Raw genomic sequence first — 24,668 nt, forward strand, 5'->3', positions numbered from 1 at the left:
TTCATAAGCATAAGCGACTTCCTCAATTAATTCTCTAACCTTTCTTACTTTTTTAATCATGAAGAATAGTGTCATTCATTTTGTATAGTATTCTTATTTTAATTATTCAGCATTGCCTCTCTTAAATCAAATTCGCATCATTCCAAACATTTTTTCAATTTTTAAAATAGTTCAATCTTTAATATTTGTAAAAAAATCTACAATTTGTATCGGATATATTAACAAGATTTATTTGTAAGGGGTTAAAAATGAATTATTTTTGGAAAACTAAATTACACTGTATTTTTATGATGGACAAAATTTAATCATCACTCTCTCTTTTATTGACATCCCAATCCCTATATCTACATATTTTCTCTCATTTTCTTGTCACTTTCCATACAAGCAGTGTAAAACACTCCAAACATAGTACACCATAATAAAGACTCAGCTACTCATTGAATGTGAGAATATCATGCACCAGATACTCAGATCATAGTACACACCCCAATTAAATTCCATAAAAAAATGAATGGCTCAAATCTGATACTGGTAAAGATAACTTACCTGTTTCCCAACAACAACCAACTCATAAAAAGTTGACCCTAGTAGTACAAAAAACATTTAATAATCCACTACTAATAATAACAAACTCATTCATTACATTTCTCAGAAGATGATGCTCTTTATTTGCTTTCATTTTCATCAAACTGACACTCTAGCTGTGCCATATCGATTTGATTTCTTTCTTCCTTATATGGTAATGACAGTAACTATAAGACAAAGGCTCTCCAGTCTAGGTCTTCAAAAAATTCTATATTATATTATTATTTATTTAACATATCAAGTATTTCATACTGATATATCTGGTCCGGTCTATATATTTGATCTGAGATCAGATACATCAATTATTCTAAAAATAAAATAAAATAATGTATCTGATTCAATCTATATATCTGATCTAACACTGAGATCAGATACATTAATTATTTTGGAAAAAAATAATGTATATGATCCAGTCTATATATCTGATGTGAGATTAAGACCAGATATATTAGTTATTCAATAAATTTGAAAAAGAAATAGTAGTAGATAATAATTATAGGTATGTGTAGACTGAAAATGGGTGCTGTTATTCTGAACAAATAGAGAACCATATATAGCAGCACCCTTTTGGGTTGATTTGAGATAGAGAGTATTGAAAGGTAAGCAAGTAATGTAAGGTTATAGGTAGCGGAAAAACTGAACAGACTAGTCTTAGGAGCTGTCAAATAAATAGGTGAATTTTGTGTTGATCAGTGTGTAACAAGAAACTACCAGAATCATCACTTGTGTGTCTCTAAAGCAAAATCTCAAAGAGTGCCATCTTTTTGGGAATAACAAGTTTCTCCTCTCTTATACAGTAGTAGTCTTTTTCCTCTCTCTTCTCATACTACTAGTAGTATATATTCAAGGATTCAGCAATAATCATCACATATTGTTGCATCTTAATTACATTCATCATTTGATTCATCATGAAAGGAAGATTTTTCTGTTTTATGCTAGCTATGAATCTACTGATTTGTGTTTCTGTAGCTAAAAGACCATTTCTTTCAACTGATGCAATGTCCCATCCAGGTTAGTTATTTAACCCTCACACAATAATTTTTATTTCACTTTTCAACTTAGATCTTAATTATAGTACTACATAGATCTTAATTACACTACTTATATATATGATTCATTTATATTTCAGACCCAAAATATGCACCAGCACCATACCAAACCATAGAGTCCAAAAAGGTGAGTTTTCAAAAATTATGTAAATTTTTATGCATTACATTATTATTATTATACCATAATCATATAATCCTAATTAATTAACATGGTTTATGCAAATGAAGGTAAGAGAAAATACTAAGTCAGAGAATGTAGGGATGAGTAACATCAAGATAGGGTCAAGTCCACCAAGCTGTGAGCATAAATGTTATGGATGCAAACCATGTGAAGCAATTCAAGTTCCAAGTAAAAGCAGTAGGAGAAGTCATTTGAGACTTGAGTATGCAAATTATGAACCTGAGAGCTGGAAATGCAAATGTGGCCCTTCCTTCTACAGTCCATGATCATTGAATTATATGTATAGTATATAGTTTATCTCTTAGGTTCATATTATATATATATATATATTTTGTTCCTTTGTACAAATCTCAAAGTTTAAAGGATTTTATTATTATGACTATTAGTTAAGTTAGTCATTGTGAGTTTGTGATTGCAATGAATGGCAATATTGGTAATTGTTGGATGACTTTTATATATATATATATATATATATATATATATATATATATATATATATATATATATATATATATATATATATATATATATATATATATATATATATATATATATATATATATATATATATATATATATATATATATATATATATATATATATATATATATATATATATATATATATATATATATATATATATATATATATAAAGAAAAGACTCATGAGTAGAATTATTTTTATTGTTGTTGATGCCAACCTAATAAGAAAAGATGAAGTTATTTTGTTGACGAAAAAACAATGAAGTTATAGTAATAAAAATTGAAATGATGTTATAAAATTAATTAAAATACGAGTAATAATAAAGTAGAGGAAAATTAAATTTAGAGAATTTGAGAAATGGAGAAAAAACTAAAGATAAGAGTTCATCATTTTATTATTTACATTATTTGCGAGTTTTTTTTTTTTTTTAATTTGGAATTACAAAGTTGGTAAAAATGAAGAAATTGAACGTGTAGAGAGAAAATTAGAGAATATAATTGAAGGTGAGAATTATCATTTGCATTAACTATTGATTGTGATATTCGTTGGGTATATAAACTAAAAGTTACAATAGCTTGGGATACAAGTAACAAAGCTAAAACTGTAATCGATTACAGATGTTTCTAAAAACAAAAATATAATAGTGATAACTGGCTACGGCGAATGTGTTACCGGTTACACCTTCGAAAAAATAACTTATTTCAGCTTATTTGACTTTTTTGCATAGTTGAAACTGCTTACAGCCCTGCACCCGCAGTAACCAGTTACAACACTTGAATTAATGTTTTTCACTTAACACGCCACCTTAATTCAAGTGCTTCATGTCTTCGATGCCCATGTTCGTCTTCAATCTCTTGAACACTTCAATTGTGACTTCGTTGATCAACAAATCAGCCACTTGGCCTTCATTTCTACAATATTCCAATCTCAATTTTCCTTCGCTTACAAATTTTCTCAAGTAGTGAAACCTCATCTCAATATGCATGATGTGAAATTGGGTTCTTAGCAAGGTTTATAGCAGAAACATTATCAACCACGAGTGTTACAATGTCACCCTCATCGCTGCCCAACTCCTTCAATATATTCATTTACCACACGGCTCGGCATGCACACGACGAAACGACAATGTACTCGGCCTCACAAGACGAAAGCGCTACTATCGATTTCTTCTTCGAACACCATGAGATTGGTGTTTCAACGAACATAAAGATGTATTCAGCCATAGACTTTCTATCATATTTACCTCCGCACAATTTGGAATTGGTAAAACTGAGTAAATTTCATTTCCTGCCCTTGTTCGTTGCGAGAAAGAGAGCTTCGAAGCCAATTGATCCTTTGACGTATCTTAGAATCCTCTTGACTTCTTTCAAGTGATTCACATTAAGTCTCTATGAATCTGCTCACTATACAGACACTAAATGTCAAATCTGATCGCATATTGCACAGGTAACGCAAGGATCCAATCAGCCTCCTATACTGAGTTGGATTAACATCTTGCTCATCCTCATTCTTCTACAACTGTTGCCTCAGTTCAGCAGGAGCAACAACCCCATTGTAATGCTCCATTTCGAACTTCATTAAAATCTCAAGCGATACCTTCTTTGGTGCATGACCAGTCCTTTCTTGGACCTGTGGAACCCAATGCCAATGAAGTATATCATGAGGCTAATAACGATCATCTCAAACTCCTTCACAAGCTCACCCTTGAACTTAGAAGTGCATTTTTTCTCGTTGTCCGTGATCAACAAATCGTATATGTATAGACAAAGGATTATCACCTCTTCACTTGTATCCATATTCACATACACACCTTGTTAGAATACACACTTATTGAAGTCAATCTCCTTTAAGAAACCATTTATCCTCTTGGTACAATGCTTTCTTCAATTTGTAGAACTTTGACTCTTGGTTTTTCACAACAAAATCATGGGATTGTTCTACATATACCTACTTTTCAAGCAGTCCATTCAAAAACGCAAATTTCATATCAATTTGATAGATGGACCAATTGTTGTTATTCGCAATACCAATAAGTTTCAATTCTAGCAACCACTGAAAATACCTCTTCAAAGTGCATGCATTCTCTTTGCGAAAATCCCTTTGCAACTAATCGATCTTTATGCTTGATTATTTCACCCTTGGGATTTTCCTTCACTTTGAACACCCACCTTACACCAATTGACTCATTTCTTTCCGATAGATCAACCAACTCCCCAGTCTTGTTCATCTCAATAGATTTCAGCTCATTCTTCATAGCACAAATCCATTTTGGATCACTCAAGGTCTCTTCCATTTTAATAAATTCAAATTCGGCAATAAGTGCAAAATGGACGAAATCACCATCATCATTGACTTCGTTGTCTCATAACAACTCACAATCTTGGAGTCTTTGAGGCAAACCTATTTACCTAGTTGATCTTCTCACATTCTCTTTAATTCAGGCTTCAAAAAGGGGCGTTTATGCCCTATCAAACTCTGCAGAAACTAAATTTTCACCACGGTAACCGGTTACAGCTTTCTAGTAATCGGTTAGAGGCTGCTGCAACTCCTTTATTTCATCAAAAACGACGTCTCGACTGATCACAATCCTTCTGTTTGCTGCATCATACAACTTGTAACTTCTAGTGGAGTGATATCCTACCAGTATCATTAATTCTCCCTTATCATTTTCCTAAGTTGCACTGAACATGTTCTTGCGCCACGTAACCAAAAACTCTCAAAATGATTCAGATTCAGTTTGAATATGGGTCATGCTTCCTCTGGTGTTATCTTCTCAAGCTTCTTTGTTGGACACCTATTCAACAAATAAGCAGTTGTGGATGCCGCTTCTCCTCATAACTCTTTCGGCAATTTTTCCTCCTTCAACATGCTTCTCACCATGTTCATAATCGGTTAATTCTTCCTTTCGACAACACAGTTTTTGTTGCAGTGTATAAGATGGTATTATCTCATGTATTATCCCCTCCTGCATAAATTCAAAAAAGTTAACATATACTTTTAGAGATTTTAAGATTAATGTATTATATTAAAAACTTAAATAACTAACTTATTACAAACATAACATAACGTCTAATGGTATGTTTGATTTAGCGTTGGATTTTACAAAATCACGGTAGTTGTTCACGTTTAGACAAAAGCTACCTTTTGGAGTTTCTAAAAAATCTTGGTAAAGTGGCACTTGAAAGTGATTTTGGTTGGTGAGAAGGTAAACCAAACATGCTATAAATATATTAAATATAGTATAAACAAATTTCTTTATACTCAAAAATTTTCTCATTTTCTCCCTCACAACACTCACAATATGATTTTAGTTTCCCACTAATTTTGGAAGGACTTGGTTCTTTTTATGTGGTTGAAATACTGAATCCGCCCAAAATTAAAGAGACCAAAATGTATCTAAAGTTTTGTTGCTGTTTTTATAGAAATCACAACCAAGATTTGGGTTTTAAATGGTCCCTTGACAAATAATTTTGTTCAGAATATCTAAGTTGTCATTATGTGTTCTTTTTTTTGGACAATAATTTATGTGTTCTTTGCTGGGTTGAAAATGAAGAGAAAAGAAGATGTTTAGAGTTCATAACCAGCTTCATACATTGAATATAGTCCTAAATACACAACAATTGATCAGAACATCACAAAAAAACAACCAAATTGATGTTATCATGATGAAGAGTGAAAACTACTTGTGTCACTAGATGACTGCATATTAACATCACAAGGCCACAACACTCGGTATCCAGAAGGATGTCGATTTTCTCCCATGAATTTCTAACCCACCAAGCATCAATCGTCATCTTCTTCTTCATCAAACTCTTCTTCTTCCTCCTCATCTTCGTCATTGTCTTGTTCCTCTTCATCGTCTTCTTCATCAGTAACAATGAAACCTCCTAGTGCCTCATCATCATCATCATCATCGTCATCATCATCATTATCATCTTCTTCTTCTTCAACGGTTTTGTTGACACCAGATGTTTTCTTTCTTTTAGCTCCTCCTTTGTCTCTAGACCTTGTGGAGTACATAGGTTTCTTACCTTTCCCCGTCTTAGCAACAAGGTCTTCATCATCTTCACTATCACCAGTCCACTCGTCGTCCTCATTGTCTTTAAATACTTTCCGCTTTCCCCTCTTTTTCCTCACCCCTTCAAAATCATCTTCATCCTCATCCTCACTTTCTTTGCTAGGCTCATCAAGAAACCAGTTCCAATTCTCCACATTCCGGATCATGCCCTTCGGATACCCGTCAAACTCATGTCTCATCACAAGAAAGCCAAACTCTGCATTTTCAAAACTACAATATCTTTAAAAGTATTCAACCAGCTATCCCCGTGAATTCAAAAAAACGAACTCAGTGCGTAAACGGTCACAAAAAATAACCATCAAGTGAAAACTGCTAAAGTGACATGAACTACAATACCCTCAGAAGGTTTCACAGATACATACAAGAAATAACCGAAAACATTCACCACAAACTACCAAAAAAAGCACCATCATTATCATCATCATGCAAAGCAAAGAAACAAAAATTGGTAACATTGAAAATGCAATAGTACCTTTAACAGGGTCAATTTGTGAAATATCAAGTTGGTCAAACTCAATCTCAGGTTCAGAAACTTGAGCTTTGTTCAATTTGAACCAAATGGGAGTTTTCCCGGACAAGCAGAAACGGTCTCCGAGTTCGAATTGACCCTTATCGAACTTCTTGAAGAGCTTAATAGTTCTGTCGCTGTTGTTCAAAACCCAAATGGGGTTGGTGCCAATGACTTGGAATGAAACCCTAGGAGGCTCTGACTCGGATTCAGACTCGTTGAGTTGGAATGAAACGTGACGACGGGAAACGGTGTGGTCGTCGGTATTGAAACCAGAACCTCGTCCGAACAATGCTTTGTCGCCACTTTCCAAAGGAAATTTGGAACCATCTTCGCCTTCGAGCTCCATCGACGATACTCTACAACCATCTTTTGGTTCCGGTTGCTGGCGGTAAAAAGTAAATACTCTCTAACTATCAATTTTATTTTATTCTCCTTTTTTTCTTATGTAACAAACTATTAGTACTATATTTATTCTAAATTATTCATAACTCTTCAATTTAATTTGTAAATATACAAATATTATAAGTCATCAAAATATATCAATTTAGTTATTAAAATATGAAAAAATTGCAAATTTAGTATCAACATCTTAACAATAAGATAAAATTAATATAATCTTTTTTCAACATTTCATATAATTTCATATAATTTTTGAACTGAGAAGTATATACTTTACATAAATATTATTTATATTTATTTTAATAATTAAATTGAAAATAAAAGATTTATAAGAGTTAATTTAGGCAAGTGTTAATATATCAACATTATTCTATGGAATCCAAGCGAAGCATGCATTATATTTTCTCCGTTTCTTTTTAATTGTTATTTTTTTGACTTTTTACACATCAATAAAGCTAATGATGGTTGTTATTTCAGTGATAATTTTTCTTTTATCTATATTATTCCTAACTTTTTATTATATTAACTTACTTTTTTTCTCTTTATAATAAATAATTAAGGGTAATATTGACAAAACTATCACAAGACTATTTTAAAAATTGAAAACAACAATTAAAAAGAAACAAATTTTAAAAAAAGTGACAATTAAAAAGGAATGGATGGAGTACATTTATATCCTAGTAAGAGTTTCAATTTTTTTTGTTTAGCTTGGGAGACTTGTTCTATAAGCTGACTCTTTGATTGTTGGTTGTTTTTCCTTTCTCGGGTAGCGCAAAGGCATCAATTTCTAGATGACTTATTGCATTGTCGATCTCGGCCTTTTCCTCATTCAGAAACACCATCCTATTGACAAAACATTGTTTCGTTTGAAGGTAGTCTCATTTTCTTCTTCTATGACAAAGTATGTTAGCTTGAGTACTATTTTAGTCGTGCATTGTATCCCTATCATGTGAGACAAGGTCATACTGCTCTTTACAACTCATATAACTTTGTGAGAGGTCATTCAGAAACACCATCCTTTTGACACAACATTGTTTCGTTTGAAGGTAGTCTCATTTTCTTCTTCTATGACAAAGTATGTTAGCTTGAGTACTATTTTAGTCGTGCATTGTATCCCTATCATGTGAGACAAGGTCATACTGCTCTTTACAACTCATATAACTTTGTGAGAGGTCATTCAGAAACACCATCCTTTTGACACAACATTGTTTCGTTTGAAGGTAGTCTCATTTTCTTCTTCTATGACAAAGTATGTTAGCTTGAGTACTATTTTAGTAGTGCATTGTATCCCTATCATGTGAGACAAGGTCATACTGCTCTTTACAACTCATATAACTTTGTGAGAGGTCACTTAGTTGTAGAGCCATATGACCAAGTAGGCTCTGAAGAATTAAGGGGAATATGTCAGTTGAGGACAACAAAATATAAGTGCTTAGAGAGATGAGATATCTTTTGTTGTTGTTGGGATTTTTACTTATAGTGTTGCATCCACCTTGTCCAAATCCTCTTGGATAAAAGACAATTCTTGCTAAAGAGTCATTGCCACCAAAATACATATCCAATCTCGGCCTCAGAAACATCCACTGGTGGAGATGTTGTTAGGGCTGGAGGAAAAGGTGCCTTAGATGTGCAAACCTGTAAAGTAAAGCCATGATCTTGAGAAAGAGACATGGGTTCAAACTTTGGAAAATGCGGTGTGAAACATGATGAAATAAAGGGTTAGTTAATATCCGACCAAGGATGAGTCTCAAGTTATTCGATCTAGTTAATGATTTTAATCAGTTAAAAAATTGACGAAATAACTCAGACGACAAGGGAAAAACTCTCTGTGAGGAGTTTATTGGGAAAGACAATGTTTGTGGAAAAGAAAATAAGTTTAGAAAGGAAAAAACTATTATTTTGGAAAAGGGTGTGTGAACATTTCCAAATAGGGGTACCTTATATTTGTGACCTTCATCAACCTATAAGGTTATTTTATGAGATTCCTCCACTCCAATAGTTTTAGAGGGTTTGTTGATACAAACACAATCAGGTATCAACCACTTCCAAATCAGAGTCATCTTATTGTGATTAACATATTTATCTTTACCTTTCATGTCAATTGGATAAATCCTTTGTAACAAAGAAGAGAAAATGTGATGAAATTATAGCGAGAAATAATGTTAACAAAATAATGCTTTAAGAAGGGAAAACTTAGATTACTTTTCTTGTTGGTTGTGGCTCTAGCGCTCCCCTTGCTATCTGAAAATCAAGTGCCACGTTTACGAAACCTAACGCGATGGAGTCATATCTCCTAAAAAGAGAACGTGAGCATTAGAAGAAGCATCAAGCTTACTTCATAATAGGGAAACTTTCACCAAAGGCCATCAATTGTAAAGGCCGTAATTTCTCCTTGATGGTTGTTGAAATATTTCAAAAGATCAAGCCATGCACCATTTCAGACAATTCAACATGAGAAACACCTGATAATCCTAAAAAACCTCTTCAGACTATGGACCATGGTATCGTAGTCGAGTGATAAGTGTTGTAGTAAATTGTATCATCTTGAAACATAGTTGGGTTGTATTTCTCAACCAAAGTTTTATTGTTCATGATCTAGCCTTAAACCACATAGGAGATTTACAGTTGTCACAATCACGAGCTAATTATATTTTACAACAATTTGATCCAAGAGAGAATGTTTGTTGATCGTACTTGATCAGATGGATCTTCAAGGCCTGCAAGGAGCTGGATCTTCTGTGAACTGGGGGTGTACCTACAAGGTACTCCAATGCCAAAGTGAGAAGAAGGGACAATCAGCGTGCAAGTACAAGGTAAGAAGAGAATGAGTGAAGTTACCTGACCCTCTAGTGAAAGAGGGTATTTATAGCCCCTAGCGTTGGGCCAAGATCTCGCTATTGAATTGGATGCCCAAGCCCAATTCGGAGACTTCCAGGATTCTATGTGGATAGTGGAGACCAACACGAGGTCTGCATCCTGGGTCGACCACTCTGCAGTTCAAGGGGAGGCACGGTCTTTTAGGGAGTGTGTGGACTCCGCTTAATCCAAAGGGTTAGGGATGAGGAAACCCTACGAGGAGGAGGGTCCTCGGCGGAAGGTGATCGCGAGGAACGGGCAGAGGTGCTCGGGCCGGTGACTTTACTTGAGACAAGCCTTATTCTGCTCCGAAGTCAGTGGAGTCAACTAGTCAAGTCAGTGGAGTCAACCAGTCGAGAGTCACGGGCACGAGCATGTGACGAGCACCGCATCGATGCCAGGGAGTGTTGTCTTTATGGGCTCATGATGATTTAGGCCTTAGTCCGTTTGGGCCAAGCGTCGGCCTAGTCCAGAACAGTTGTCTTATGTTATATGGGTGAACTAGGTAGGGATGTAAGGCTCATAAAAGACAAAAGCACAAGAGGTTGGACCACAAAGTGAATGAATTTTCTCAACAGTCAAGACAACGGTGCAAGGCTGTAAGGGCTGGTGAATCAGATGCTCTCACAAGACATATCCATATTTGGAGACGAAGATTGGGCTGAACTTCTTATTTAAAGGCTCGGGGAAGTACACATAGAGTCACAATTGGAGGAACCAAATGAGACCATTCATGATCTTAATATCATTTCTCTCGCTCTTTCTTTCCAAAATGTTGAAGGGTGAATAGTGGAGTGAGGAAAGAATGAGAGAGTTCTAAGAGATAGTCCTCTTTTCATCAGCAAGAAAGGAAACATAATATTACAACTCATGTACAACGCTCCGAGTCAGTCAATACAAAGAATTTGTTGAGCCAGTACAACAAGAAAATGTGGTGCTCATCCTCAATAATGTTGCTCTTATTCTTGGAAATTGAGGAAAAAACTTGGAGCACCCTATGGCAATTTTTAAAATAAAGATGCTCAATCGAGAAATAGGAGCATCTTGGGCTGATGGTACTTCAATTTAGGGAATCGGCGTGCCAAGATTAAAACGGTGAGCTTAATTATACCCTATGAGAAAACAAAAGCATTAAAGCTCACAGACCAATGACCAAACAAGCATCTTGAAAACGTTATTCATGTCAAAAATATTGTTTTCATTAGAAAGCTAGATTATGTTGAATATTCCTCACGTATTATGATTTTGGCCTTCAGATATCCCCATTTAAGCCATTTACGACAATTGTTAGATGGGGAAAGATTATAAAGTTACTTGGTCTCCCTTCAATAAAAAACCATGTCTCCATAATCAATAGGTTGTAGTCCTAAATATGGCACAAACATAACCCCAAAAACATTACATTGTCACTGATAGTGAAAGTGGAAGAGCTCAAGGTGAAATGATCCTAGATTGGGATGAAAACGCCAGAGTGAGCAAGTGTTTCTATTACGAAAAATGGACCAACCGAAGGAATAGAAGAAGCAGGAGAAGTATAGGCCAGAGAATCTCCACCACCGTGATGTGGTCATGATTCTAGGGATCATATGAAGCCATTGTTAAATGGGGAATTTTTATTTTGATGAAGGGAATCAGGAAGAAAGAAGAGAAATAGAAAGAGATATATCAATTGGAACTATTTATAAGGGGGTCCAAATAAATAGGAAGATTAATCTTGAGAAATCTCTGTGAGGTAGGTGGTTGTTAGGAGAAATCAAATGTATCTTGCCGTTGTCTTTTTGTAGGCCGAAGCAAAGTTTATGACAAGTTTTTTTCACGATGCAATGATGAGAGTGTTCACTCATAGTAATTACTAGTTACACCACACAATCTCATTCCTCAATGGTAGTCAATAGTTAAAGTGTCAACTAGAACCGAGAGACAAGTAATTTGAAGGTTAACTAAAGGTTCCTCAGCCAAGACAAGGTCATGCGAATGTAAATACAATCGAATGTAAGCCAACTTGGTATTTCTCTGGTTTATCGGGGATTTATGATAGTGGTTTCCAAGACTCTAAACTAAATTGAAACACAGTAAGATTGAATAAATGAATTTTATGGTCACATTTCAATTTTGTAGCACCACTAACCAAATCAGACAAAATTTATCAAGCCACCGGCTGACAAAGTTAAGCACGCATGAACCGAGTCAACATAACACACTAAGAAGCATACAATATCTAGTCAAATGAGGGTAGTCACGTATCTAAAAATGGAGAAAACACTCATCCACTATTGACATAAATAGCTGAATGAGACAACATTTGCTATTGGTCGCAATACCACACATTGTTAATCAATTACAACACTAAATCAATCAAACTATTTTATATATTTATTTTTTTTTTATTTTTATGATTTTTTTGTATGTTAACCATCCGGCTCCTAGGAAAAATTAGCCCCAATAATTCGGAGTTCGACTACAAAGTAAGTAAAATCCGATTAAAAATTATTTCCACAAGAAATCGAACCCAATTGTCTCGTACAATTTGTTTTAGGGGAGCTCATTAATGACTAGAGTTAAATTGGTTTATTTTTATGATTTTTTTAAGTAAGACCTTTGCACATTTTTAGTTAACACTCTTTAAAGAAGTTAAAACCCCAGCAATTAAAGAACAATGTTTCTTCTTCAACCTAATTGTTTGAAGATAAAAATAACCATTATTAAAAGCTATCAACCTACCAATTGAGGACCACCATTTTCATCCAAGATAACATCCCCTTCCACTTGTAAATTGGAATAAAAGAAAGAAAAAAAATAATAAGGAAGTGGGGATAACATAACTAACATAAGAATTATGAGTAGCTTGGTGAACTGCAATCACTTTGCCATTCACCGTCTCCCATCTTCATTTTCTTCTGCCATCGCAATTCATTTCAACTCTCCACGCTTCTCTCGCCACATTTTCAATGTCTCTGCTTCCTCCCAACCTCAACAACAAGGTACTGTTACTTCCTTAATTTTCCCTTTAAACTCAACTCTACAATTCATCTCTATGTTTCGTTTGTTTTCAGGGATTGAGACCCCTCCAAAGATTGGGTTTTTGGGCCTCGGAATCATGGGCACTCCAATGGCTCAAAATCTCATCAAAGCTGGGTACGTATTTTCCATCCTAACCAATTGAATTTAAAGTGTATTAAATTTAACTGTTTTAACTTACTCATACAAACTTATAAACTTACCTTTTTTGCGCTTGCCAAATACACCTTGTACCCGAATTTGTACCAAGTGCCGAAACAAATTGCGAAATATGTGACTATGGAAGAATTTTTTCTAATTTATTTTCAAAATTTTCCTTTTGTATAGTGTTGATTTGACGGTTTGGAATAGGACTAAGAGCAAGTGTGATCCTCTAATCAGCTTGGGAGCCAAGTAAGAATTTATATTTCCGTTACTTGCACTTTAAATAACTACATTTTAAATAACACATGATATGAACAAAATATATGCTATAGATTTCAAATTGTGTGTTTGAAAACCTGTGCGTTTTGTTTCCGCAGATATAAGTCATCTCCCGAGGAAGTAGCAGCGTCTTGTGATCTCACATTTGCTATGCTGGCTGATCCTCAAAGTGCTGTGTGTATACTTCTGTTTAGTTTTTAAAACGTTTATATGTAAGTTATGAGAGTTTGTTATATTTGTTCTATTCTATATATATATATCAGATAGATGTTGCTTGTGGGAAGTATGGAGTAGCAAATGGAATCGGTCCAGGAAAAGGGTACTTGATTTTTTCCTTATATCTATTTGATTATTTATTTTTATAAGTAATGAAATGACAGGAAGATATTATGTGCACATTTATGGTGTATGATTGTTGTGATATGTTTCCTTAGTTTGATAGCAAGCTTAACATCTTATACATTTTTTTCAGATACGTGGATGTATCAACTGTTGATGTGGACACGTCTAAATTGATTAACGGCCACATAAAATCCACTGGAGCGCTATTTTTGGAGGTGTGGTTTTCTATAATTTCCTAATGTATTCGCTATGGAACATACAGGGCGCTGTTTAATTAGGATATGCATTATTCCTTACATGTTTTAGTTGGATGAATACATGAATATGTGAGTTGTAACACTTGTGAAACAGGCTCCAGTTTCAGGTTCCAAAAAGCCAGCAGAAGATGGACAATTGATATTTCTTACGGCAGGTGAATATTCTTCTTCAAGTACTAAAAACTTAGCAGTATAAAATTTGGCACGGGAAAGGAGTTGGTGGGTGTATGATTTACAAGTAGAAAATTCAGCTAGGATGTGTCATGAAAGTTGCATCACTGATTCATTCCAATAGCTACAGATATTCGAGATTATAAACTTATGAAGTCTTTCCAAATGTGTTTTTCCGTAAAGAATTTCATCCTATATAGCCCCCGTTTGAAGACATAGCAGTGCATAACAGTCGTTCGGACTTTAATTGTGACAATGTATATTATATAATGTTTCAGGAGACAAAAATCTTTACGAAACGGCTGCTCCTCTCTTGGACATCATGGGGAAAGTATATATATCTAGTCCTTCATTAAAAAAAATTTTAATTCTTCTTCCAAAGCAAACCATTAATGTATATAATATGTGTGCTTTATGTTTCAATGCAGTCTAAATTTTATCTTGGTGATGTTGGAAATGGAGCTGCAATGAAGCTCGTTGTCAATATGATCATGGGCAGGTCCTTTAAAATTTGTCTCCTGTTTTTATGCTTCTATTTGACCTTGTGTTGATGATTAAGATGACATTATTTCTCTCTCTTTTTCACTGGTGTATAGTATGATGGCATCCTTTTCCGAAGGCTTACTTCTCAGTGAGAAAGTTGGACTGGATCCAAAAGTACTAGTTGAGGTATTCAGTTTTTCAGTAGTTCACGAAATAAAACCTAAAGTGCGCGGTGTCGGAGTCAATGTTTCATTTGAATACTGAAATAATTATTCTATTATATCGGTCCCTTTACGAAATGAAAATTTTGCAGGTAATTTCACAGGGTGCGATTAATGCTCCAATGTACACAACCAAAGGCCCGTCCATGATAAAGTCACATTATCCAACTGCATTTCCCCTAAAGCATCAGCAGAAGGCAAGTAAACAAGCAATCTTGTTTTATAATTCTCAAATATCGGATTTAATTTGGCATTCACACATCATAATGAATGGTAACAGGATCTAAGACTTGCCCTGGGGTTAGCGGAGTCTGTTTCCCAATCTATTCCGATTGCAGCAGCTGCTAACGAGTTATACAAAGTTGCAAAATCACATGGCTATAGTGATGAGGACTTTTCAGCTGTCATTGAAGCATTAAAAACCAAATTTCAGAACTCGGAAAACCAGTAATGTTCTTATGAGAAACAGGTTTAGTTGACCTGACCTGACATCAAGTATAGAGAGGTTGTGAGACTTGTCAACTTAAATGCAATTCCCAAAAATTAGAATATATAGTACTTTCAAAGGGCATAATTTTTTATAAAAAACATTATTTTCAACAAATATTCATGTATGTCCTCCTCTCAACCAATTTTTCCTTGATTTGTTCTTCCATAGCAAACTACTTACAAGCAACTTCAAGTAGTAACTTATGAACAATGTAATAATGATATTAAACCATGCTAATCAAGATTGAGTCAGACTACTAAACTGCAATTCAATTCCAGATACACGTATGTCCCCAAGGGTGACCCCTTCGCCACTACCAGTTTCCAGGTTACAATCACATCCAAAGAAGTTTTTATCGTCCGACGCGAGCTGACTAGCAACAGCGCAAAAGATAAAACCCATAGACTTGAAATTTGGAGCAGAAGAGAGATCAACAGTCACTGAAGCCTGTGTTGTTTTGTACATGAACCACTCTGGAACTTTACTTCTAGGGTAGATCACGTTAACCGGACCATCAAGAAATTTGCTTCCTAAGGTTGAGAGATGATTATACGCCAATTTCTTCATGTTTACTTGGGCATTTATTTCAATAGCCCTGAGTGAAAGTTCATCCAAGTTAACACAGTTTGGAATTCTGTGTGTAACTTATATACTTGTAGCTGTAATGGATCAGAAACATTCCAATTGAACATTACAGTCTCTAAAGATGACCAGTTAGTTGCATATAACTCGTTCAGTGATGGCGGAAGCTCAGGAAGATAACGGAGCCTCCTGCAATCCTTTATATCCAGTTTTTCCAGCTTAGAAAGATGCTTGATGCTTGCAGGAAATCTCTCAATATCACTTCCTTTTAGTAACAATTCACGCAATGACGATAGAGAGCTTACGTTGTCTGGAATTTCGTATAAGTTACGACATTCTTCCAGCTTTAGCGTTTCCAAAGACAATTTCGTATAAGTTACGACATTCTTCCAGCTTTAGCGTTTCCAAAGACGCTAAACCATTAATTAGGATATGAAGATTTGATGCATCAAGCTGTGTGCAACCATGAATATGAAGAGCACGAAGTGATCTCCGGTCAGTAACTTTGTTAAGAACTTGGCATGGGCCCCGTTAGTCGAGGAACACTACTCAGATGCCTTTTCAGGTTGAGCTCCCAAATAGTCAACCATCCAATCAGTGGTGACATACAGGTGATCCGAGAGTGATTAATTTACCTCCCTCTGATAGGAAGGTGTACCAGGCAAGCGATATAATCAAGTGTGGTCGTCATCTCCCTAATAGAAAAATAGAAATATGATGTCTCCTTATGACATTTAGCGACAAATGCCCCCTGCATGTCGTGGATGATAATGTTGTATCCGGAACAATAAAGTCCGACAAGTCCGGAGCCAAGAATGGCCTCCGTGAACCAATCCGCATCAGGATGATACAAATCAAATATTTTCTGCACGTGGTTTACGAACTTTAGTGGCAGCCGTTCCTACAAACATAAAAATTAATATCAATTTTAAAATATTTGATCGTAAAACATTTAAATAAAAAGTAATAAATAATATACCTGTACAGTGGAAACATGTCGAGGGACATGATCAGAGTAATAGATCAAGATGGAGGTGTTAGAGGGCCCTCCTTGATATGCCAGGTTAACCCGTACGAGTTTCGGAACATGAACCTCCTTGGGTTCTGGAACTTGAATCTTCTCGGGTTCCTCCTCATTAATCCTATATGAGGACGCACATGATATGCGACTTCTCGGAGAAGAAGGGGACATCCCCTCAACTTCCTCCCGCAGTACCCGGACGCATCCTCGAACCTTCATAGACTGCTCAACTCTCTCACGCCGAGCAGAAGTAGTTTGGCTTGGCCTGCCGAGTCTCATTATGTTCGGAATCTCAACCATTTTTCATGGAAAAAGAATAATCAGTACTCAAAGGGAGTAAACATAAACAGGTTTGAAAAAAAAAACAACTCAGACATAATTTCGAAAATGCATATACGAAACTCCTCAGAGGTGTTTTCGAAAATGCACTTCCGAAAACACATGCAATTGCCATTTTTAAAGCTTCAACCTCAATCACCCAAAAATGTAATTTTTCCATAAATTTTACACCAAACAACCACATTTTACAAGTTATACTTCAACCTATTAACTTTAAATAATTCTAAACAATTTATTATACACATGCAAAGTAAAAAAAAAAAAATTGAGAAACTTAATTTGGAACTTTGAGAGTTGTTGAAATGTGTTGATATGAGTTATAATTTGTTGAAATGAATAGAAATCAATTGATGTGAGTTTTGAAAGTAGAGATTTTAGGAGGTTTTGGTGTTTGAGTGTTAGTTTGAAAAGAAAAGAGAATGATAGGTTGTTGCGATGAGTTTAATATATAAACCATAATTCGAAGATGCGATCTCTAAAAAATTTAAATTTTAATAAATAAATACTTTAGAGATGTATTTTCGAAAATACACATAAAAAAGTTAAAAAATGTACGTTCAGATATAAATTTCGAAATCCATAAAATCAATTTAAAATTTCTATCAGAGACCCCTAAAAAGATTTACGGTTCAAAAAGAAATGATGTTTTTCATCCGTCAAATTGGAGTCCAACAACGGAACCCCGATTTCCACTTCTGGAGTATTTATTGCATTTTGATACGATCAGATACGCGCTTCTGTTCTGTTTCTCTTTAACATCACAATTCACACACACACGCTTCATCCACTTTACTGTAGTTCCATTTTTAACTTTATGTATGTATACTGAAGAGAGAAATGCTAGCAACACTCTCTCAAACACTTCCTCTCTTATTGGTTGAAACATGTGTGAGTCCTACTACTTTATGTGAGACCTATTTTTAAAGTGAGAGACCCACACATGTATCAACCGATAAGAAAGTGAGTGTTTGAGAGAGTGTTGCTAGCACTCCTCATACTCAAGAATCAAACGGTACATAAAGTTTGCTTTGTCGGTGAATTCAAAAATCTGTCGGTGCAAATAATATTTTAATATTTGTAGTAAAAGTAATCATTTATTTTATAATTTAATAGAAATTAACCGTTAATTTAATTTTATAAATCTATAGTATCTACTTTATTCATGTATTTTAAAATATAAAAAATTATCGACATATAAACCTACTTTATTCATGTATTCTAAAATAATTACATTGTAAATATAAACAATTACTTTACACAGTTTAAAAACCATTATAAGTATAAAAAAGATGGGTTTATATGCATGTTAGAATATTTAGTAAATAAATATGATATTGTAAATATTATTTCTAAGTTTTTGCTTATCTAATTTGGAGGTCTTATTTCTCTTATCCATACTCTAATTTGGAGGTCTTATTTCTAAGTTTTTCCTTTAGACTATTTTACATAGTTTTTTTTTTTCAATTTACTATTTAAAAAAATATTTTTATATGTATTTGATAAACTATTAAATTATAATTTTTTTTAAAATAATAAAGTTTTCTTTAAAAAAAAAATCTAATAATCAACATTTCACATTAATTTCTAAACTAATCATGTTTTAAATAAAAAAATTTGACTCAAAATAAAGGCGTCAATGTTGTTAGCACATACATTAATTTTACACTAAAACGCTATGACCTCTAATTTATGAAATATTGTCATGCCATTTCTATTGATGCCTTTGTAAATATAAGAGCAGACGCCTTTATCCGTGACGCATGCATACCAAAATTAATATGAATGAGTCAGAGGTGATGGCTCATGCTCTTAAATTTACAAAGCATGTGCCAACAAAATTGACATGACAACACGCTTTAGTATAAAATTAGGTACATGCGCCGTCAATATGCATTGACGTCTCCATTTTAATTCGATTTTTTTTGTTTGAAATTATTTAAAAATGGATTATGCTAACGAGTGCCCCTGGGAGACTCTTTAAGGATACTAAATAAAGAAAATATTCTTTACAAAAATTAATATTTTAATTTCCAATGCATTAAATACATGCATTTTTAAAAAAACATATCACTTTAATCACTTAAAGAATGCCTCAAGGCCCCAAGGGCACTCGTGAATATTTCCCTTTAAAAACTAATGTGAAATGTGAGTTATTGGATATTTTTTTTAAAAATCATTAAATTGTACCATTAATATTTATACTTTAATGAATGTTATTTTCATGAACATATATGTAAAAAAAAAACTATATTAGTAAAATACTATGATATTAAAAATAACCGTATTACTCATCGTTAATTTGGTTAGTGGTGATTGACGCTGAATTTGGGTAGAGAGGACCATGATTCAATCCCCCGCAACTTCGTTCGGCATACATTGGTACGGAGAAAAACTAAAAGATAACAAGGAGATTCATTTTTTCTCCTTAAAAATGAAAATCGATTGAATCATGGTCCTCTTTAAAGATGACTTATGTGAAAATCGATTCTCTTTAATAGAGATAAGTCTACTTGACATGACAGGACTAATACTAAATTCAGACCACACACAAAGATCTAACATTTCCTAGAACATGCTTTTAGTCTTCAGATCATCTCACAAACTAAGACCTAAGCATTCTCTTTTATTAGTACTAGCATTTTTCCTGTGCATGTGTTGCTATGCTAGCTATAGTATTAACTACTGAATGGCATCATCATCATCATCATCATCATCATCATCATCATCATCATCATCATCATCATCATCATCATTTTCTTCCCATGTTCTTCCCATCAAATACGATGTATTCATAAGCTTTAGAGGCACAGATATACGACATGGTTTTCTGAGCCATTTAAGAAAAGAGCTTCGACAGAAGCAAGTTGATGCATACGTGGATGATAGACTAGAAGGAGGAGATGATATATCAAACTCACTTGTTAAAGCCATTGAAGGATCACTTATGTCTTTGGTCATTTTTTCAAAGGACTATGCTTCTTCAAAATGGTGCTTGGAAGAACTTGTCAAGATAATTGAATGTATGGCCAGAAATAAACAAGTTGTGATTCCTGTTTTCTACAATGTAAATCCAACTGATGTAAGGCACCATAAAGGGAGTTATGGAGATTCATTAGCTATGCATGAAAAAATTAATGGAAGAAGGTTAGGCAATAAGGTGCAAAATTGGAGATCTGCTTTGACTATAGCTGCTAATCTTTCTGGATTTCATTCATCAAATTTTGGGTAAACCCTAGTACTATTTACTTACATTTCAACTTTTATATAGTAATGGAAACAAAAAGCTCTTAAAGATGATGAAGATTTTCTTTTTTATTGTTGTGTAGGGATGAAGTAGAGCTTATAGAAGAAATTGTCAAATGTTTGTCCTCCAAGTTGAATGTAATGTACCAAAGTGAGTTAACAGATCTTGTCGGAATTGAAGAACGGATTGCAGATTTGGAGTCACTTTTGTGCCTAGCTTCAACTGTAAATGTTCTTGTCATTGGCATTTGGGGTATGGGCGGTATTGGCAAGACAACTCTTGCAGCTGCAGTGTATAACCGTCTATGTTTTGAATATGAAGGGTGATTCGTTACGCTAATGGAAACCCTTTAGTTTTGAAATTGTTAGGTTCTTTTCTTTATGGTAAAAGCAAAATAGAATGGGAAAGTCAATTGCAGAAACTTAAGAAAATGCCTCATGCAAAAATTCAAAATGTATTGAGACTGAGTTATGATAGACTCGACCGAGAAGAAAAGAGTATATTTTTATATATTGCGTGTCTTTTGAAAGGATATGAAGTTCAACAAATAATAGCTCTGCTTGATGCTTGTGGTTTCTCGACAATTATTGGATTAAAAGTCCTTAAAGATAAGGCCCTTATAATCGAAGTCAAGGGCGCTGGAAAATCAGTTGTATTGATGCATGACTTGATAAAAGAAATGGGTTGGGAGATTGTTCGAGAAGAATGTATTGAAGACCCTGGGAAACGCAGTAGGTTATGGGATCCTAACGATGTTCATCAAGTATTGACAAATAACACGGTAAACAAAGACTAATAATCGTATTCAATATACCTTACAATTCGATAATTTGAATAATATTTCACATAGTATCTTACTTTATCTTTTTACCTATGCAGGGAACTAAAGCCATTGAAAGCATAACTCTGAATGTCTCGAAATTTGATGAGCTGCACTTAAGTCCTCAAGTCTTCGGCAGGATGCAACAGTTAAAATTTCTTAAATTTACACAACATTACGGCGATGAGAAAATCTTGTTTCTTCCTCAGGGGCTTGAATCTTTGCCGAATGATCTACTACTTTTTCAATGGGTTAGTTATCCTTTGAAATCCTTGCCTCAGTCTTTTTGTGCAGAAAATCTTGTTGAGCTAAAGTTAACTTGGAGCCGAGTCGAAAAACTTTGGGATGGAATCCAGGTATTAGTATAGTTATTGTTGTGATTAAAATTCTAGAATTGAGGTTCTGCTGCATTTACACTATTTTTACTCATTTGATGTCTTTCTTTTATCTATCATAGAATATTCGACATTTAAAGAAAATCGATCTCAGTTACTCCAAATGTCTGGTAGAGCTCCCTGATTTTTCAAAGGCCTCGAATCTCGAAGAAGTAGAACTCTATGGTTGCAAAAGTTTGCTTAGTGTTCATCCTTCAATTTTACGTCTCAACAAGCTAGTGCGACTGAACCTATTTTACTGCAAAGCGCTTACCAGTCTTCGGAGTGACACTCATTTAAGATCCCTCCGCGATCTTTTCCTCGGCGGTTGCTATAGACTCAAGGAGTTTTCAGTGACATCAGATGATATGAAAGAGTTAAACTTATCTTCAACGGATATCAACGAATTGCCCTCGTCAATTGGTAGTCTCGTAAAACTTGAATCGTTGAGTCTTGATTTTTGCAAGAGCCTAAACATCCTTCCAAACAAAGTTACTGACCTGAGATCACTTTGTGCTCTTCATATTCACGGTTGCACACAACTTGATGCATCAAATCTTCATATCCTAATTAATGGTTTAGCTTCTTTGGAAACGCTTAAGCTGGAAGAATGTCGTAACTTATACGAAATTCCAGACAACGTAAGCTCTCTATCATCATTGCGTGAATTGTTACTAAAAGGAACTGATATTGAGAGATTTCCTGCAAGCATCAAGCATCTTTCTAAGCTGGAAAAACTGGACATAAAGGATTGCAGGAGGCTCCGTTATCTTCCAGAGCTTCCGCCATCGCTTAAAGAGTTATATGCAACTAACTGTTCGTCTTTAGAGACTGTAATGTACAACTGCAATGTTTCTGATCCATTACAGCTTCAAGTTTATAAGTTACACACAGAATTCCAAAACTGTGTTAACTTGGATGAACTTTCACTCAGGGCTATTGAAATAAATGCTCAAGTAAACATGAAGAAACTGGCGTATAATCATCTCTCGACATTAGGAAGCAAATTTCTTGATGGTCCGGTTGACGTGATCTACCCTGGAAGTAAAGTTCCTGAGTGGTTCATGTACAGAACAGCACAGGCTTCAGTGACTGTTGATCTCTCTTGTGCTCCGAATTTCAAGTCAATGGGTTTTATCTTTTGCGCTGTTGCTAGTCAGCTCGCATCGGACGATAAAAACTTCATTGGATGTGATTGTAACCTGGAAACTGGTAATGGCGAAAGGGTCACACTCGGGAACATGGATGCATGGACTAGTATACATTCCCCCGAGTTTTTTTCCGACCATGTTTTTATATGGTATGATGAAATGTGTTGTCTGCAAAACAGTGAACGCGAAAAGGAAAACATGGAAGAGCTCATGGCCGGTTATAACCCAAAAGTTTCGTTTGAATTCTTTGCTCAAAGTGGAAGTACTTGGAAAAAGAAGGAGAGTAATATGATAAGAGGGTGCGGAGTGTGTCCAATATACGATACAGAATATTATGATTTCGTTAAACAAATGGAATCGGAGTTGGAATTGTCATTGCAATTTATAGAAAATGAAAGGTCAGTTCAATACATTGATAGGAAAGAAACAGTAGATCCAAAACAACCATGCAAGAAATTGTTTCCACCTTTTCAAACTGGAATTTGGAAGAGTGCACCACAAGGCTTGAAAGATATATTGTTCTTGTGATTTTAGAATGTAATAGTACTTCAAAAGCCTTAACATAACATGATGTTTTGATATTTACAAATCAATCCTACAATAGTGTATCAAGCTTAACAGTTTTATAAACACCCATTACAGCAAAAATGTATTATGCTTCAGATGATGCAACAACATGTTCCTTTTTAAAGACGTGTCCACATCAACAGTTGATACATCCACATATCTGAAAAAATAGATAAGATGTTAAGCTTGCGATGTCTTGACAACTATGAATAGACAACTAATGGATACAGTGTGATAGTATTCTTTTAGATACACACAGTGACACAACACAAATGGAGAGGATCTCAACTCCAAATGGATAGGTAGCACTATAAAGTAGATGCCAATGATTTGAAGGACATAAGTGGATTCTTGAATTATTTCTGTAATCTATGTTATTCACATTCAATTTTACTAACTAAGCCCTCAAATTAAATATTATTATTAAATAAATTTAACTGTTGTAATTATTTTTTTGTAAAAAAATAGTCCTCAGGCCAGCAAGAAGAAAGCTACAACAAAGCAAATTTAAAAAAAAAAAAAAATCCATTACGTTCAATATTAATACCAACTTTTGCTATTGTATCTGCACAAATGTTTGCTTCTCTGTAAGAGTGTTGGCGCAACAATCAGGGAGACGAGCGAGAGACAATTTTATTTTGTGAGACTTTCTTTTAAGCAACGCAGATTTGTGGGAGACACACCACCTGTCTACCTAAAATCCTAAGGTAATAGGTGGGTGAGTTCTCCCACTTATAAATGCTCAAGTCACTACATTCCTATTCAATGTGAGACTATTTCCCCACACTACTCACACTTGTTACGTTCTCAACAAAGTGCACAATCTCACTTTCTCATGCATCTCCATGAGCTGATAAATTTGCTTGACCAACGAGTATCCATCTATATCTGTTACTTTATCCAACTCTAAGAGTTTGACAACGGCTAAAGAGTCCATATTCAGCCCCAATTTCAACATACCTAAATTTTTGGTGAGGGTTAACCCTTCAAATATGTCCCATAACTCCGCTCGAAAAGCACTAC

General features: G+C 34.6%; 3 protein-coding genes and 1 pseudogene across 3 annotated transcripts; 3 read left to right on the forward strand and 1 right to left on the reverse strand.

The window, feature by feature from the left end:
- The first annotated feature begins 826 nt into the window (after window positions 1-826).
- Window positions 827-2,131, forward strand: LOC131621773 (EPIDERMAL PATTERNING FACTOR-like protein 3). The gene is made up of 3 exons (XM_058892816.1): window positions 827-1,596; window positions 1,715-1,761; window positions 1,863-2,131. Exons 1-3 carry the CDS (start codon window positions 1,494-1,496, stop codon window positions 2,079-2,081), a joined length of 369 nt encoding a protein of 122 aa, XP_058748799.1. The 5' UTR covers window positions 827-1,493; the 3' UTR covers window positions 2,082-2,131.
- A 3,620-nt stretch (window positions 2,132-5,751) lies between these two features.
- Window positions 5,752-8,957, reverse strand: LOC131621818 (uncharacterized). Its single transcript, XM_058892853.1, has 3 exons — window positions 8,841-8,957; window positions 6,849-7,293; window positions 5,752-6,572 (listed from the first exon to the last, which is right to left on the reverse strand). The coding sequence occupies exons 1-3, from the start codon at window positions 8,955-8,957 to the stop codon at window positions 6,082-6,084; spliced, it is 1,053 nt and encodes a 350-aa protein (XP_058748836.1). The 3' UTR covers window positions 5,752-6,081.
- Window positions 8,958-12,848: 3,891 nt separating this feature from the next.
- LOC131621774 (glyoxylate/succinic semialdehyde reductase 2, chloroplastic-like) lies at window positions 12,849-15,685 on the forward strand. The gene is made up of 12 exons (XM_058892818.1): window positions 12,849-13,123; window positions 13,196-13,277; window positions 13,488-13,553; window positions 13,682-13,757; window positions 13,847-13,902; window positions 14,056-14,140; window positions 14,277-14,337; window positions 14,632-14,684; window positions 14,782-14,852; window positions 14,950-15,022; window positions 15,150-15,254; window positions 15,338-15,685. Exons 1-12 carry the CDS (start codon window positions 12,979-12,981, stop codon window positions 15,506-15,508), a joined length of 1,044 nt encoding a protein of 347 aa, XP_058748801.1. The 5' UTR covers window positions 12,849-12,978; the 3' UTR covers window positions 15,509-15,685.
- Window positions 15,686-20,008: 4,323 nt separating this feature from the next.
- LOC131621903 (disease resistance-like protein DSC1) lies at window positions 20,009-24,038 on the forward strand (annotated as a pseudogene).
- Window positions 24,039-24,668: the final 630 nt, after the last annotated feature.

The sequence above is a fragment of the Vicia villosa genome, unplaced genomic scaffold (assembly GCF_029867415.1).
Source record: "Vicia villosa cultivar HV-30 ecotype Madison, WI unplaced genomic scaffold, Vvil1.0 ctg.000011F_1_1, whole genome shotgun sequence".
Classification (NCBI taxonomy): Eukaryota; Viridiplantae; Streptophyta; class Magnoliopsida; order Fabales; family Fabaceae; genus Vicia; species Vicia villosa.

What these genes read in the sequence shown, in the direction of transcription:
- LOC131621774 (XM_058892818.1), top strand. Translation starts at nt 12,979, where the DNA reads ATGAGTAGCTTGGTGAACTGCAATCACTTTGCCATTCACCGTCTCCCA. An exon ending in CTAATCAGCTTGGGAGCCAA is followed by an intron (nt 13,554 to 13,681) that starts GTAAGAATTTAT and finishes TTGTTTCCGCAG; the next exon opens with ATATAAGTCATCTCCCGAGG. An exon ending in TGGCTGATCCTCAAAGTGCT is followed by an intron (nt 13,758 to 13,846) that starts GTGTGTATACTT and finishes TATATATATCAG; the next exon opens with ATAGATGTTGCTTGTGGGAA.
- LOC131621773 (XM_058892816.1), top strand. Translation starts at nt 1,494, where the DNA reads ATGAAAGGAAGATTTTTCTGTTTTATGCTAGCTATGAATCTACTGATT. An exon ending in TGATGCAATGTCCCATCCAG is followed by an intron (nt 1,597 to 1,714) that starts GTTAGTTATTTA and finishes TTTATATTTCAG; the next exon opens with ACCCAAAATATGCACCAGCA. An exon ending in AAACCATAGAGTCCAAAAAG is followed by an intron (nt 1,762 to 1,862) that starts GTGAGTTTTCAA and finishes ATGCAAATGAAG; the next exon opens with GTAAGAGAAAATACTAAGTC.
- LOC131621818 (XM_058892853.1), bottom strand. Translation starts at nt 8,957, where the DNA reads ATGTCTCTTTCTCAAGATCATGGCTTTACTTTACAGGTTTGCACATCT. An exon ending in CTGAGGCCGAGATTGGATAT is followed by an intron (nt 7,294 to 8,840) that starts GTATTTTGGTGG and finishes ATTGATAGTTAG; the next exon opens with AGAGTATTTACTTTTTACCG. An exon ending in ACAAATTGACCCTGTTAAAG is followed by an intron (nt 6,573 to 6,848) that starts GTACTATTGCAT and finishes TTGAAAATGCAG; the next exon opens with AGTTTGGCTTTCTTGTGATG.